Genomic DNA, 15,955 nt, shown 5'->3' on the forward strand with positions numbered 1-15,955 from the left:
AAGACCACAGCATAAGATCCTGGAGGGCTGCTGCCAGTGAGTGTGGACAACGCTGAGCTACATGGACTAGTGATCTGATTCAGTATAAGGCAGATTGACATATTTCTATGTTTGAGGAAGGACCATAGCTCAGTGGTAGAGCATCTACTTTGCATGCCAAGTTCAACCCCCAGTGTCTCCTAGTAGTGATGGACAAGTCCGCCGCCTGAAACTCTGGATAACTGCTGGCAGTCAGTATAGACAGTACTGAACTGGTTGAACCATGGCTCTGACTCTATAAGGCAACTTCCTCTATTCCTAGAGCAGCTGATTAAAAACAGAGGGTGGTATTGAACTGAGTTTTGCTCTGTAGGCAGGTTTTTTGGTGTCCCGAAGCTTTCCTGAAGAAAACTCATTGTTTTGCATGGAATTGGAACAAATGTCAATTCTCAGAAAACATGATTGATGTTTGTTCCAATTCAGCAGTAAACAGTGGGTTTTCCCAAAAAACCTTTCTCAGACCCATGTCTACAAATCACAGATCTGTGCCTAGAAATCATGACACAAATGAAAGTGTTGATAAGCCCTGAAATGAACGAAACTATTAATTTCAATAGGTTTGTTGGCATACATCTGTCTCGAGAGACAATGGGGCAGTGTGTGTGGATGTCCTGGGCTGCCCAGATGACAAGGCCCCCCTCTCGGCCACATCAATGTGGCCCAAAGGAAAGCAGACTGATACATTTGGTACCAGCTTAGCTGGTTTGCCCTTAGTCCTAACTCTGGGTGGTATCAGCCAAGGTTTACTATCAGGAGAAGGGGTGGATTTTCCACTGCTAAAAGACATAGTGGCAGTCCTTAAAGATAGACACCCAGTTCTGCCAGCATCTTACCAAGTGCATTTACTGAAATAGCAAACCGCTCAACATGCTATTTGTGAACTGGCAGATGCTACATTTTGATGTCTGCTCCAGCCTGTTTACTTAAGCTTGGCTGCTCACTCAATGTCCCAGTAGGCAAGGGGAGTTGGCAGGGGGTAGGAGGGGGGAGGCTCTTGTGTATCAGATTCTGACTTTCCTTTGGTGAGGCAGATGGCTTTCATCATGTATGAGCAATGCATTTCTGAATCAAAACACATTATAAAGATGTTTCTTGTATGTTATCAAGAAGCGTTAGGGCTGATGGGCTCCACCAGCTATCAGTCATCAGCCGAAAGGAATCAATGAACAAGATAAAATTGGCTTTGCTGCAGAATTTGATAAGGAATCGCACAGCGACACAGGAATCTGTTTCAATGTCTCTGTTCTGTTCACCAGTAATATCAGTGATGGGAAATGTTTTGGCATTGTTGTTCAGGCTAGGGGGCTTTCATGCATGCATCTTGGGCTGCCACAGATTTGACACTTCTGCAAACTGGTTTGTGCTCCAGAATATATTGGCTGGCTATATTGCAATGTTTCTGTCTTCTATGCTGCAGCTAATGATGGGATGCCCCATGGCACACTTTTTTTTCACCCCCTCCGTGTGGTCAACATGAAGACCAAACTCCCAAAATGTGTTGTTGTTTCAATTCATTAAGTGATCATATAGAACAGGGATCACCAGCCTGGTGCCAGTGAAGGCCTTTGCTGGTGCTCGTAGACACCATATTGCCGATGTGCACTGGGATGGCTAGCTTCAATGCTTTATTTATTTTTTTAAAAAATGGCAGAGCAGCGCAGAATAGTTGCCGGAGCAGCAATGGGTCCTTGCAGTGCATGGCAGGAAGGGGAGCTTTTTGTGTAGAAGGTGTGTTTGTGCAAAAGATGGGGGGGTATGTATGAATGTGTGGTCTGTCAATATGTGTGTTCTGTGTGCTGGGGTGCAATCTTGAATTATCATTATTTTTGGCGGTGGCGGAGGGGGAGGTAAGTCCTGCCCTGCATAATTGATCCCAACATGCAGCACCTATACATCATTTGAATGACAATGGCCATCAACTTGGGAAGGGAGTGGCCCCCTCAAATATTTTATTGGGTGTAAGGGGATCTCAACCCCTAGTAGTTGGATCCTTTGTGTGCTGGATGGAGAAGTGTGTGTGTGAGAGGGGGGGGGGCGGCGGCAGCATGTATATAATGTGTGTTTTGTGAGATAGGGAGAGATAATAATAATAATAATAATAATAATAATAATAATAATAAATATTTATATCCCGCCTCCCTAGCCAGACCCGGGCTCAGGGCAGCTAACACCAGTAAAATTACAATAAAAACATAATAGAAAAAACACCAATTTAAAATGCAGCCTCATTTTAAAAGTATGACTAGCACCCACAGCACTTTCTCAAAATTCAAAATGTGCCCACAGGCCCCACAAGCTTGGCAACCTCTGATATAGAAGCATCTTCAGCAGTGGGGTATCATGACCCCTGATTATGGAAGGCCCGTCTTTGTGAGGTGCATCTCCCTCATTATTTGTGCTAAGGGTAGAATTTGAAGACACTCTTGTCCACCCCAGCTTTTGGTAGTTGAAGGATATTGTTGGGCAACTGTGAAGCTATTAGCTGTGAGGTTGGTTTGTTTTTTTTAAATCTAATTACCTTTTAAAAATGTATTGCTTTTCTGTTATATCATGACATATTTTGGAGGAAGGAGGGGAAGTATATGTTCTGCCTTCACTGCATTGTTGGAGGCAGTGGGCAGAGTGCTCTTGTGCTTGGATTCTGCTTGTGGACTTCCGCTTTCGGAATAGTGTGTGTAGTTCTGGTTGCCTCACTTCAATAAGGATATTGTGCAGTTGGAAAAGATCCAGAAAAAAGGCAACCAAACTGATTAAAAGGATGGAGAGACTCTCCTATGAGGAGCCAGTGTGGTGTAGTGGTTAAGAGCGGTAGTCACGTAATCTGGGGAACCGGGTTCGCGTCTCCGCTCCTCCACATGCAGCTGCTGGGTGACCTTGGGCCAGTCACACTTCTTTGAAGTCTCTCAGCCCCACTCACCTCACAGAGTGTTTGTTGTGGGGGAGGAAGGGAAAGGAGAATGTTAGCCGCTTTGAGACTCCTGAAGGGGAGTGAAAGGTGGGATATCAAATCCAAACTCTTCTTCTTCTTCCTATGAGGAAAGGTTGCAGCATTGAGGTTATTTTGCTTTAGAGAAAAGGCGATTAAGAGGTGACATGCTATAAATTTATAAAATTATGCCTGACACACAGAAAGTGGATGGAGAAGTACTCTCTCATAACTCTAGAACTTGTGAATGTTGAATGAAGCTGAATACTGTTAAGATAAAAGAAGGTCCTTGTCAGGGTGCTGTCAGCAGCTCCCGGCTGGTTGACCAGGAAAGTGTAAAGGCAAGGATAAATTTCTTACAGTCCTTCTTTATTTCAAACTTTACAGAGAGAAGCTATAGAACCCAGCCTCTTGGATAATGGCATTGTCCCAAGTGAATCTCCACCCCTCGTCTCTCCTACTTCCTCATTCCTCATTCTCATTATCTCCTCTATGGGTGCTGCTATGTGCCCTCTGTCTTTGAGCTCTTTGCTCTCCTACTTTTGAGGCTCGCCGGGTTCTGGGAGATGGAGGGTCTGGAATGCTTTCTAATGGCAACGCTTCAGCCAGCTGCTCTGGCTCTCCCATGATTTCCCAACTTTCCCCCTCCTCTGCCTCTAAGCTGCCACCTCCCTCAAACCCCTGTTGCAAATCTATACTGTGTCTTCCTCTTCCCTGGAAGGGTCAGGCTGGGGAGACGGTCTCCACCATTCCTCCTCTGCCCAGTCCCTGACAGTTCTTCACACAGCATGTAGCTAAAACACAGAGCTCACACCCACAGGAAGCAGTGATGGACATAAATTTGGATGGCTTTAAAAGAGGATTGGACACATTCATGGAGGATGAGGCTATTGATGGCTACCAGCCACGATGGCTATGCTCTGCCTCTGCCATTGGATCCATTAATGCTTCTGAATACCAGCTGCTGGAAACTGCAGGAGAGGAAGGTACTTTGCTTGAGTCTTGCTTCAGCAAACTCGTCTTATGTTCTTTCCATGGGTGTAGCCAGGATGTTTCTTAGAGGGGCAGGCCTTTTGTAAGGGGGCTATAGGCCTTTTCTTGAGGGTGGGGGGGGGGCGCAGACTCTTAGTTAGCTATGTATTTTTATTTTTATTTGGGGGGGGGAGCTGCCCCTCCCTGCTCCCTCCCTTGGCTACGCCCATGGTTCTTTGTATAAAAATCTAATAATCAGAGCAAAATCTTAATGCTTTAAAGTAAGCACTGAGGTTCACTAACCATGGCAAGGTGAAAAATAGTGGCTGCAGGGGGTTGGCACAGATTCAATTGATGTCTTGCAGAGGAGTCAATTTCCACTTGCACCCCATGAGCCACACACTGAGAACTTGCATATAGAAGTGCAAATCTACATCTGAATTACTACGGATCAAGAGTCCTAACGCACAGCTCTAAAATTAAGCAGCAGAGCTGAACAAAGGCATGCCATTAATACTCTTACTTTACAAATGAGGAACACTGAATCCAAGAGAGAGAAATGATTAGCAAAAGGTCAACCATCCCAGAAAATAAACCAAATTAACATACTATTCTTTAACTACTAAAGTAGGGAAACTTTGTAGCTCTATTGCAAATCACCCAGGGACCTACCAATAGATCCCAATATACACTCCCCCACCTATGCTTTACATAAGAGTTTTTCAAGCTTTCATCCTTCAATGAATCTTTTCCACATTGGCTGATCTATCTTGTGGGATGGAGCTATGAGGCCTCCTGCAACTGGCATTGCTGCAGCTTACCTGGACTGGGTTGGAGCAGGGGAGGACATTTGTGAGGTTGGGGTGCACAGGCACATCAGCTTGGAGTGCTGGATTGGCTCTGCTGGTGTGCTTGCGCATTCCAGACTTTACCACCTCCCTGCTTTGCCTCAGCCCAATCCAAGAAAGCTGCAGCAATGCCAGTGTCTGGAGGGCAGTTCTTTGCCTCCTCCCTACCACACAGGATGCTACTGTAAAAAACCCCAGAATGATCCATTTCTTGAAATAAATAAGAATACAGTAACCACATTCTGTGTAAAAATTCACTAGGCTGTGGTTCAATATGTACCACTACAATCAAGGCAATTTCATAAGCTGCATAATTTGGGTTTATTTCTTTCTTGAAATTTCCTTTTCAAGATTTATACTAGAAGCATCAAAGGTGGCTTGCAGGAAGATAGCAATTGCAGGGGAAAGGGTTTTAAAAGCATAATTACAACAAGTGAGAGAGTCCATAGAATAATTTGCAGCAAGTGTTGGGGGGGGTAGCACTTGCTCCTAACGGTCTTTAACACCTTTGTATTTATTTGGCTTAATATATCCTAAATAAAATCAACATATAAGCTCTGGTTACACAGTTCTTTTTTTATTTTTAAGAAGATTTTAAAGATCTTTTAAAAAGCTTTTAAAAAATGATCAAGAGGGTGGAGTGACTCCCCTATGAAGAAAGTAGCAGCATTTGAATTTTTTTGTTTTTGTTTAGAGAAAATACAAGTGAGAGGTAACATAATAGAAGTTTGTAAGATTGTGCACGGCCTGGAGAAGGTGTTTAGAGAAAAGTTTTTTTCTCCCTCTTTCATGACACTGGAACTTGTGCACATCTGATGGAGCTGAATGTTGGAAGACGCAGAACAGATGAAAGAAAGCATGGCATGTTTCAAATTCTGAGCCCACTGTGGGTTGAAGCCCTGGATGGTATAAATGCATGCTGGCATTAACATGGAGATGTGGGCCAGAGTGCATATATTTTAAGAAACTCAGAAATGCAACCTATAAAATATGTAGATGCAACCCAATTAAATTCAGCAAGGCGAATGCATCCGCTGGGCATACAACGGAAAGAAATTGAGATAATCTTACACTATGGATCTTTTCGCTGTTGGTTCCTGCCCCCCTTTATTGTAAAGCTTCTGAGTACCATTTTTCTTTCTGGATTTATTTGTTTGACAATTTGAATAGTTTTAAGCCACTTTGGTTGCATGAATTTTAGGGTAATGATGAAGAGGGGAATGATGTCTCTTAATTTCCAATAGTCAAATGACACCCACAGATCAAGTTCATCATTATTCTCCTTTCAACATGATGGTGTTCATTTAAGTTAAAGGAATTAGGAGTATGACCCAGAGTCTGTATCTACAGCATTGTGTAAGATGCTTACTCCTTACACGAATATTTTAGATGAAGGCTGAAATTAGATTAAAATGTCTGTCTGCAAATCCCTCATTGTCTAGTCTAGAGCAGCCATTTCTGATCAGATACGTAAGAGTCAACGAGCAGCTTGCATAAGTTCCTTAATGTGAGAGTATCTTGGACATTGCATGTGACTGTTTCCACCTAGCATCAGCTACTCGCAGGAGAGAGAGAGAGCAGCCTCAGGCTATTTTGCAGAGATGAATGAATAATTCACAGCAAAGAAATTCATTGGACAAATTGTGCCCCTTCTGATTCAGTGAGACTCCTCAAGTGCTTCTAGTTAAGCAAGAATGTAAGCAGTGGTGCTTTTGTGGATTTAAGGAGAAAAGAAGAGCCCCATCAAATCAGATCATAGGCATTGATTATCTACAGAAGTGGCCAGTCAGGGAAGCTCACCTGAATGTGTTTAACATCTGCCATTCAGAGATACGCTATCTGGAGGCTCTGTCTTCTTACTGCTAGACCTACCTTGCTCCATAGATTTGTCTGACTATTATTTAAAGCCATCAGTTACCACCACCACTGTTTGGCCAGAAAGCATTTGCCCTTCTAGATCAATTGGGCCAGACCACATGTATGTGAGTGTGCAGTGGCAGACTTGGGTACTATGGCGTCCTGTCTGAGCCCAAAATTTGCCCCGTCCCACCCCTCATGCTGCCTTCCCAAAGCAGCATGGGAAAGTGCTAACTAGGCTTTGGGAAGGAAATGGGAGGACTCTACCCTATCAGAGCCTCATACCTCCTTCCCAAAGCTCAGTGCCTCGCTTATTGGACTGCACCCAGTGCGTGCTCACACAATCCTAAATCTGCCCCTGGTGTGTGTGTGAGGCACTGGGCTTTTACTTGCATGAGGCTTGTCTTTTTTGCTGTGCCACCTGGGTCAAGTTTTGAGGGCCAAACAGGGGAGCCCCCAGCCACATTCCTGAAATAGAGGACTGTCTGCAAAGTAGAGCTTATGGCCATCTCATGCCCAGCCTGAAATGGCAGTTTGTTTCTTCAGGAATTGGACTGGCTCTGCAGCAACTATCTTTATACAGCGCAGGATGGTGATAACATGGAACACTGATCTGATGCCAGGTGTTGACTGGTGACAATGATCTCATTGGTGGCATGAATGTGAGAGAGTGGTGTCAACTCCAATGTCCCTAGAGCCGTTTTTCCTCTGTCATTTGCTTCCCGCAAACACTCATCTTACCACCTAGTGGGAAACAAAAATGAGAAAGCTTATTCCAAGGGCACCAGCAAAGAGCAATTCTGCTTTGCCACAGCTGGATTTGTTTAGAAGGATCTATGATAGTCCATTTGGTTTGGCCACAACTTAAAGGAAATAACTATGGTACTTAAGGACTTAACTCAATACTCCCTGGAGGTAATGATTCCCTCCACCCGTCTTCCTTCCATTGTACAGACTATCTTGCTTGTTGGTTGGGGACCTTTCATTCCCCAGGCGACCTAATGGATACTAAGAATTGAAATTCAATTTTCAGCTTTTTGCTCAAGGGAAGAGCTTATTTCGGTAGGGAGACCATGGGGAGCCAGTGAAGCTTTTCCTCCCCCCCCTTTTTTTTTTGGTATACTCAAGCCATCTTCAGGTTTATTTATAAATTGAGAAAAGAGAGAAGGTTGCACTAAAAATAATTAAACGTGTCAGAATGCAAATAAAATGATTGCAAGGTCACACAGAGCACACTGGGGAAAAGTCAGATCCGGTTCTTCTGGGGAAAAGTAACAAAAGTAAACGTTTGCTCATTAGAGGCGGACTGTGCTAGAACATGGAGCTTTGAAGTCATTAGTGCCCATTAGCCACCTTACACCTGTATCTGGCTTGCTCAGGAGGAGGATCTGCCCCAGCTGCTCTAAAACAAGAGGCACTGGGTTTATGCACAATTTACCCACATTACACTCGACATGGGAGTAGGAATCTGCAGCACTCTGACTGCAAAGTCGGGCTCACTTGAATTGTTCTGAGCAAATAATGAGCCAGATTGGATCAGGACTCTACATTAGTCATCTCTAGAATCAACAGTCCTGTGGATCCTGGGATGGCTAGCACAGGGGATCTTCTTGCTACTGTGCACTTTGAATAGAAAGGAGCCAGTCACACAAAAGCAATGGGATTTGATGGCATTCCATCAGGAGTGAATTGTACCTCTGGGAGTAGGGAGGGGCTGTTTTCATGTAAAAACTAGCTGCCAATAAGCTACTGAGCCTGGTTTTGACTACTGCTTTTGACTTATTAAATTATCATCATCATCACCATCTATCTGGTCCCTGGAACAGCTAGAATAGTTACATAAGTGTCTATGTTAATATAATGTTCATCATATCATGGCCCCATAGCTCAGTGGCAGGGCACATGTTCTGCACATAGAGCAGGGGTGGCTAGCCTGTAGACTTCCAAATGTTGTCATGGGGCTATGGCTCCCATTCTCCCTGAACCTTGTCCCACGCTGTGGCTGATGGAGACTGGAGTCCAGCCATGTCTGGTGGGTCACAGTAGTTAGCCACATAGAGGGTCCCAGATTCAATGCCTTGCATCTCCATTTGACTTTTACCTGAGATCTTGGGGAGTGCTGCCAGTCAAAGTTGGTGGCACTGGGGTATGTGTACCAATGTGCTGACTTACTATGGCCAACTATGGCCAATCATATGCCCATTAGTTTTGTGGCTGAGCAGGAATTTTAACTTGGGTTTTCCCAAGTGATGCCCCAAACTCTAGCCCAGGGAAGGGAAACCTATAACTCTCCAATGCTGTTGGAATTCATCTCTCATCATCCCTGACCATTGGCCATGCTAGTCGGGGGCTGATGGGACTTGAGGTCCAACAATTTTTAGGGGGCCACAGATTTGCCACCCTTGCTTCAATCAATGTACCACACTGGCTCAAAATTATTAGTTGTATACACGAAGAACCTCCCCTCTCCCTCTTCACTGCAAATCAAGGGGATGAATGTGCAGTATGGGACACACACACACACACACACACACACACACACACACCAAGGACTTTGTGATGAGTTGTAGTTCAGTGGTAAAGCATCTGATGTGCATGCAGAAGGTTCCATATTCAATTCCTTACATCTTTAGGTCTGACTCAGTATAATGCTGATCTCTTTGTTCCTGCACAAGATAAGTAACAAATTTTGTAGCTCCATCTGAAAGAACTGCTCTCTTTCTCCCCCCTCCCCCCATTCAGGTCACCCAGTTGTTATGAACAATGGCTCAGCTGTACTACAAAAAGGTGAACTACTCGCCCTACAGAGACCGGATCCCCTTGCAGATTGTGCGTGCAGAAGCAGAACTGTCATTGGAGGAGAAGGCCTACCTCAGTGCTGTGGAAAAGGGGGACTATGCCAGTGTGAAGCATGCCTTGGAGGAGGCTGAAATCTACTACAACATCAACATTAACTGCATGGACCCTCTTGGACGCAGTGCCCTTTTAATAGCCATAGAGAATGAAAACCTGGAGATTATGGAGATGCTACTGAGCCACAGTGTCTACGTGGGTGATGCTCTCTTGTATGCAATAAGGAAAGAAGTGGTGGGGGCTGTGGAGCTTCTTCTGAACTATAGAAAGCCAAGTGGGGAGAAACAGGTATGTCAAGAATGAAAAGAAATGCTGCATATAATTGTTTGTCTAAATTGAATGGAGGAGAATCCTAAGATAATTCTATGGAGACTGGACCAAGACCCATTACACCAGTTTTCTGAAAATATTGTTCCTTTGTGAAAATTGAGTCTTAATTTTCTGCAGCTTTATTGAGGTGGAGAGAGAAATTCTCCCCAAACCTTAAGGCAGTTGTTTCTACTTAATTTAAGTGAATTTAGGATTGGCACTGGATATTTTGAGTCAAGCGGTTTTCAACTATTCTTGAGGGAGGGGAAAAAGAAATTGTCCCAAAATCCAGGGTTAAATTTATGATAGATTTAAGGATGTAGGGCTTGAAGCTGAGGGATCTCCTTTTAACTTTCTTCCTTTAGTGAAGCATTTATCTGGCTTCCTGTACTTCCTTTTAACGTGAAATAAAGCTGCCCAGCTCTCAGGTATTGCAGATACAGCATTTCCAGGTGAAAGCAAATGAGGAACATGGGAGGCTGCTTCTGGAGTGTTCAACAGCTGGGATGGTTTTCCTGATGTCATGTAAAAAGGTTAGCAATAGAATTTTAGGTGGGGGGTGGAATCAGACCCTTCTTAGGCCACAGGTGGACCATGGACCAAATCAGGCCTTTAAGCCCCTTCCCCATTTAGGCCAAGACACACCCACCTGCCCTTCATTCAATATCATATACAGTAGCAGATTGCACAGGAAGCATGAAGGTGGCTAAAACAGATCTTGCAGAGGCAGTGCAAGATAGTGCTTTGAAAACGGGCTCAGCAAGGCTGGACTATCTCCCAACTGCTGGGCCTTGCAAAGTCCATTTCAAAGCAATATCTCGCACAGCACTTTGAAAGTGCTTCTCAAAAGTTTTCTTATGGAGGTGCTATACACAAAGAACTTGGAACCTTCTTCATGCAGTGCTGATGTCTACCGCTGAGCTGCGTCCCTCCCCCATACAGTAGAGTGGAAGTTAGCATCCTAGTATTTGCTGCCTAAGGGCTCACCCAGATTTTCACTTGTCCCACCACTTTCCCCTTGGGAAACCTTCTCTTTACCTCTTAGCTGGAGTAAACATCAAAAAGGTTTTCAGTGGACTGATGTTTGCTCCAATTCAGGGCTAAGGAGCAGGTTTTCTCAGGGAAAGTTGCAGGGCAAACAGAAAACCACTCAGGCCAGTGCCTGGAGAGAACAAGGCAAGTGGAAAACCAATAAAAACGTAGGAAAGGAAAGGAAAGGAAAGGAAAGGGAAGGGAAGGGAAGGGAAGGGAAGGGAAGGGAAGGGAAGGGAAGGAAAGGGAAGGGAAGGAAAGGAAAGGAAAGAAGGAAACCATTTAGACCCATGTTTTCCAGGCATAGGACAAGTGGAAGTGTGGATTAGCCTTAAGACTGCAGTGTCAAACCCCTTGACTGGGTCGTAATAATACTGTCCACAATGCAGTACAGTGGTGCCTCGCAAGATGAAAATAATCCGTTCCGCAAGTCTCTTTGTCTAGCAGTTTTTTCGTCTTGCGAAGCAACCCTATTAGCGGATTAGCGGATTAGCGCTATTAGCGGTTTAGCGGCTTAGCGGCTATTAAAGGCTTAGCGGCTTAGCGCCTAAAAGGCTATTAGTGGCTTAGCGGCTTAGAAAAAGGGGGGGGGGAGCGAAAAAAATTGCAAGACTCGCAAGACGTTTTCGGCTTGCGAAGCAAGCCCATAGGGAAAATTGTCTTGCGAAGCAACTCAAAAACGGAAAACCCTTTCGTCTAGTGGGTCTTTCGTCTTGCGAGGCATTCGTCTTGCGGGGCACCACTGTACATATGTTAGAAGAAAACTCTTCCCCAAGCTTAGGGCTCTCCCTTCTATAGACCATGCTTCTGTGCCAGCAGCTGGCCTTGCAGAAAGTTAGGCCTTTTCCTGGCATGGACATAAGTAGAAAGGAAACTGTCACCTGCTACATTTTTTAATGCCAGACAATTGGCACAGAAGCAGAGCCAAAGAAAGAGGCACATTTATTTAGGCTTCACATTCTTTAAAGAAGAAGATAACAATGCTTTATTTTTCCAGTTGAATTACAATTCTGTTGCATATCATCCAACTTACTGTTGAAAGGTAGTATTTGTAGGGGAAATGGATATGCGTAAATATTTAATGCAGTGTTTTACAAAAGCAGAGCAGGAAGATGTGCTTTAGTAAGTAACACATAAGCTTTTAAGATCCATTCCTCTATATGCTGCTTGATTTCCTTCCCCCCACTCTCTACCCTACCAGTTTACTACAACAATGGTGTGTGTGCAGTGAATTTTTTTCTCAGCTAGAGAGCAAAATACCTTGAGCCAGCCCTGGGGAGAAATGCATTTCCTCATCATTTTAAGTGCCGAAAAGCTGCCATTTCCTCACCACAGAATAACTTCCTTCAGGGAAGAAATCAGGATTCCTTGCAACAACTAGGCAATTGCAGCGGGGGTCGGGGGGAGCCTGGCATACAAATGTGAACAAGCAAATGGACTGAAGCATGTTTAAGTCTCTTGATATTGTTACAAAAGTCAGGTGCCTGCCCTGCTCTATGTTGAGAGGTGGCATGAACCCATGGGGTCCCAGGCACCCACACGGGGTCTGTGTCCCTTTGGAGAATGGAAGACACTGCGGAGACTGTTGTAGCTTTAAGGAATATGGTTTGTTCATCTATTTACACCTTTAGTTAGCATGGAGGGAGTCCAGATCTTACAGCATGGCTTGTACCCCACAGCAGCGCAGGCGGCCTTCAGCCAGCCTGCCCAAGATGAATCTCAGCTCTTCCTACTCCTCCTCCTTCCACCTAGAAATCCTTTGTTCCCAGACTCCCTCAAGCACACAGTTACCCTGGCAACCTTTCAGACCCCTGTCTCTGTTCACACCTCGGGGCAGGGGGGAGGGCGTTCTCTTGTACTGCGAATGGCCCTCTGTTGTTCTTTGATGGCCCTAGCTCAGCCAGGTTGTTTTGCATAAGCTAGCCCAGAACTTCCTCTTCAGCTTGCATTCTCCCTTCATATCCCAAATAAACAGAATTCTAGAATTTATTAATTTCTAGGATTTAGGGGAGTCCCAGAGCCTAGGACTTGCCGATCAGAAGGTCGGTGGTTTGAATCCCCGCGACAGGGTGAGCTCCCGTTGCTTGGTCCCTGCTCCTGCCAACCTAGCAGTTCGAAAGCACATCAAGTGCAAGTAGATAAATAGGTACTGCTCCGGTGGGAAGGTAAACGGTGTTTCCGTGCGCTGCTCTGGTTGGCCAGAAACGGCTTAGTCATGCTGGCCACATGACCCGGAAGCTGTATGCTGGCTCCCTCAGCCAATAAAGTGAGATGAGCACCACAAAACCAGAGTCGGCCACGACTGGACCTCATGGTCAGGAGTCCCTTTACCCTTTTACCCCTTAAATCTATAACAACATTGAACCCAAATCAGTCTTGACAACAGACAGGAAGGAAGGAAGGAAGGAAGGAAGGAAGGAAGGAAGGAAGGAAGGAAGGACCCAGTAGCGTAGCGTGGGTTGTCAGCACCCGGTGCAAGGCAAGTAATTTGCGCCCCCTAACCCGTGGATTTGCGCCCCCTAACCTGTGGATTTGCCCTAACCCCAGATGTTGTGCCCGGTGCGGCCGCCCCCCCCCGCACCCCCCACGCTACGCCACTGGAAGGAACCTAGAAATATGCATCAGAACACATTCACTAGGGACTCATCCACTCTTTCATTTGCCCTGCCGCTTTCCCCTGGGAAAACCCATGGTTTAACATTGCATTGGAACCAACAGCAATTGGGTTTCCCGCAGATTGCCATTTGCTCTGATTTAGTGCTAAAAAGTGGGCTTTCCAGGGGAAAGCAGGGAGGCAAAGGCAAACTGCTCAGACCTGTTCCTAGACAGCATGGGACAAGTGGAAAACTGCCCGGACCTGTGCTGTCTAGGCAAGGGACAAGCAGAAGTATGGACAAGCCCTAGGATAAGGATGGGGACCCTATGGCTGCTCAGATGTTGGTGGACTACTACCCCTATCATCCCTGACACCTGGCTGTGCTGGTTGGCGTTGATGGGAGTTGGAGGACCACAGGAGTCTTCCCTGCACCAGCAAATTAGAGAAGCAACAGTATTTTTAAAGAATGTAAAGGCCTGCTCAAGGGTCTCCCCTTAAAGTATAACTCGTCCTGTATGTGCATCATGCATGCCTATTTACTATGGTTTAAAAATTCAAGGGCAGATGTGGCTGTAGCTTACAACTTGGAAGCATGTACAATACGTGAGACTGTGATCTTTCTCTTAAATCCAGACTAAGTTAGTTGAATGGAGATCTCACTAAAATCAACAAGATGGGATAGTCAGTGGGAGAATGCAGGTAACTTAACCCATTTACTGACTTGGAATTTAACCATAGGTGCCTTTGTTTGCCATTTCCATGTGTTCAAGCACATGAACGAATTTTTAAGTGGTTTGCTGAACAATTGATTATGTGTCTACTCAGAAGTAAGTTCCATTGAGTTCAGTGGGGATTGCTTCCAGGCAAGTATGGATAGGATTGCAGTGATCATTATTCTCTTAAATCTTTTTTTAATATATAAAAAAGTTTGGATTTCAGTATTTGAATATTATTACTTAATTGCTAATATGCATTTGCATCTGCGCATATCCGGTAAATGTTGCACATGCTATTTTAGTACTTGGTAGCATTTACTAACTGATGTGCAATGGTAGTTAGTAATTAATAATATTGGGTGGCTGTCATGCAACTGTGTTTAGTAGATGACTATATTTTTACTATAACTAACAATATTTAGAAACTGATATGCAGCCTTATTTTGTCACATTGCAATGCTGCTTATTATTTGATAATTGACAACGTAAGACTTCAATCCTAGCCATGTCCACTCACAATTAAAACTTGTTGAATTTGAGGAGGCTTACTCTCTGCAGGTAAGTGGGGTTGCAACCTTAGGAGATTTCATATTGGTTGTGTGCCAGAACCACCAAGAGATGCCAATAAATTTTGCATTGTGAGAATTTACATTCAAAATGCAAACTAAAATTGTGAAATGTGAAATGTCATCACGATTCTAGCACTGCAGGGAGTTGTATTAGATGACCCTTTGGATCCCTCCCAGCTCTAAAATTATTTGATTCTATGATTCTAAAATAGCCCCATTCTTCTGCCCATAAGGGCTTAAGTGAACACATCAGGAGCTTGAACAAGTGCACTAGCTCCACCCCTTTGCCCTCTGCTTGTTCCTAAGCAGCTGTCTTGCAGTAGACCATGGATAGGCAAACTAAGGCCTGGGGGCCGAATCGGCCCAATCGCCTTCTAAATCCATCCCGTGGACGGTCCAGGAATCAGCGTGTTTTTACATGAGTAGAATGTGTGCTTTTATTTAAAATGCATCTCTGGGTTATTTGTGGGCATAGGAATTTGTTCATTATTATTTTTTTCAAAATATAGTCTGGCCCCCACAAGGTATAAGGGTCAGTGACCAGCCCCTGCTGAAAAGTTTGCTAACTCCTGCAGACAATCCTCCCTCTTAATCAAGGCTTCCTGCATATTTTCCACTACTTTCTATTCAATTCAACTGCCTGGGTAGGTATGGTGATGGCAGGCATTACTGGAAAATGGTTAAGAGTGAGAGAGAGACAGAGAGAGAGAAAGAGAGAAAAAGAGAAAGAGAAAGAGAAAGAGAAAGAGAAAGAGAAAGAAAGAAAGAAAGAAAGAAAGAAAGAAAGAAAGAAAGAAAGAAAGTGTGCACGTGCGCACACACACGCGCACGCACGCACACACATGAATGTTGCATGCAGAAGCTCCCAGGTTTATTTATATATATTTTTAAAAAATAATTTTTATTAACCGACCAATCAAATAAAATAAATCACATCACATAAATTCTGAATTACAAAGCCGAATTTTAAATTTTTGTTGAGGGGACCCATATTTCAAGTTCCGAAGGGGATTCTGATCATCTTCTTGCTACTGCGTTAATGTCCAAATCAGTCCGAATAAAGTTCATAATTCTATCCAGTCTTATCTTGCTGTTTCCACATCTCATCTTGTTTGTATATTTTTTCTTTTTTTCTTTATGAGCTCTTCTGATAATCTCCTTAAGCAGATAAACACCTGTGTGGATTTTCCGTTCATCCAGTCATCGTATCGAGATGGTTTCCATATATCATCACTTTC

General features: G+C 44.3%; 1 protein-coding gene across 2 annotated transcripts in view; it reads left to right on the forward strand.

Moving 5' to 3' along the window:
* Positions 1-15,955, forward strand: part of TRPC5 (transient receptor potential cation channel subfamily C member 5) — a 174,903-nt gene that overhangs the window by 32,452 nt on the left and 126,496 nt on the right. For both annotated transcript variants that reach the window (XM_028714744.2, XM_028714743.2), the window contains one exon: positions 9,385-9,783. In XM_028714744.2, the coding sequence (XP_028570577.1) occupies positions 9,406-9,783 (378 nt within the window). In that variant the 5' untranslated portion in view covers positions 9,385-9,405. The remainder of the gene's footprint in view (positions 1-9,384; positions 9,784-15,955) is intronic.

The sequence above is a fragment of the Podarcis muralis genome, chromosome Z, assembly GCF_964188315.1.
Source record: "Podarcis muralis chromosome Z, rPodMur119.hap1.1, whole genome shotgun sequence".
In the NCBI taxonomy this organism is placed as follows: Eukaryota; Metazoa; Chordata; class Lepidosauria; order Squamata; family Lacertidae; genus Podarcis; species Podarcis muralis.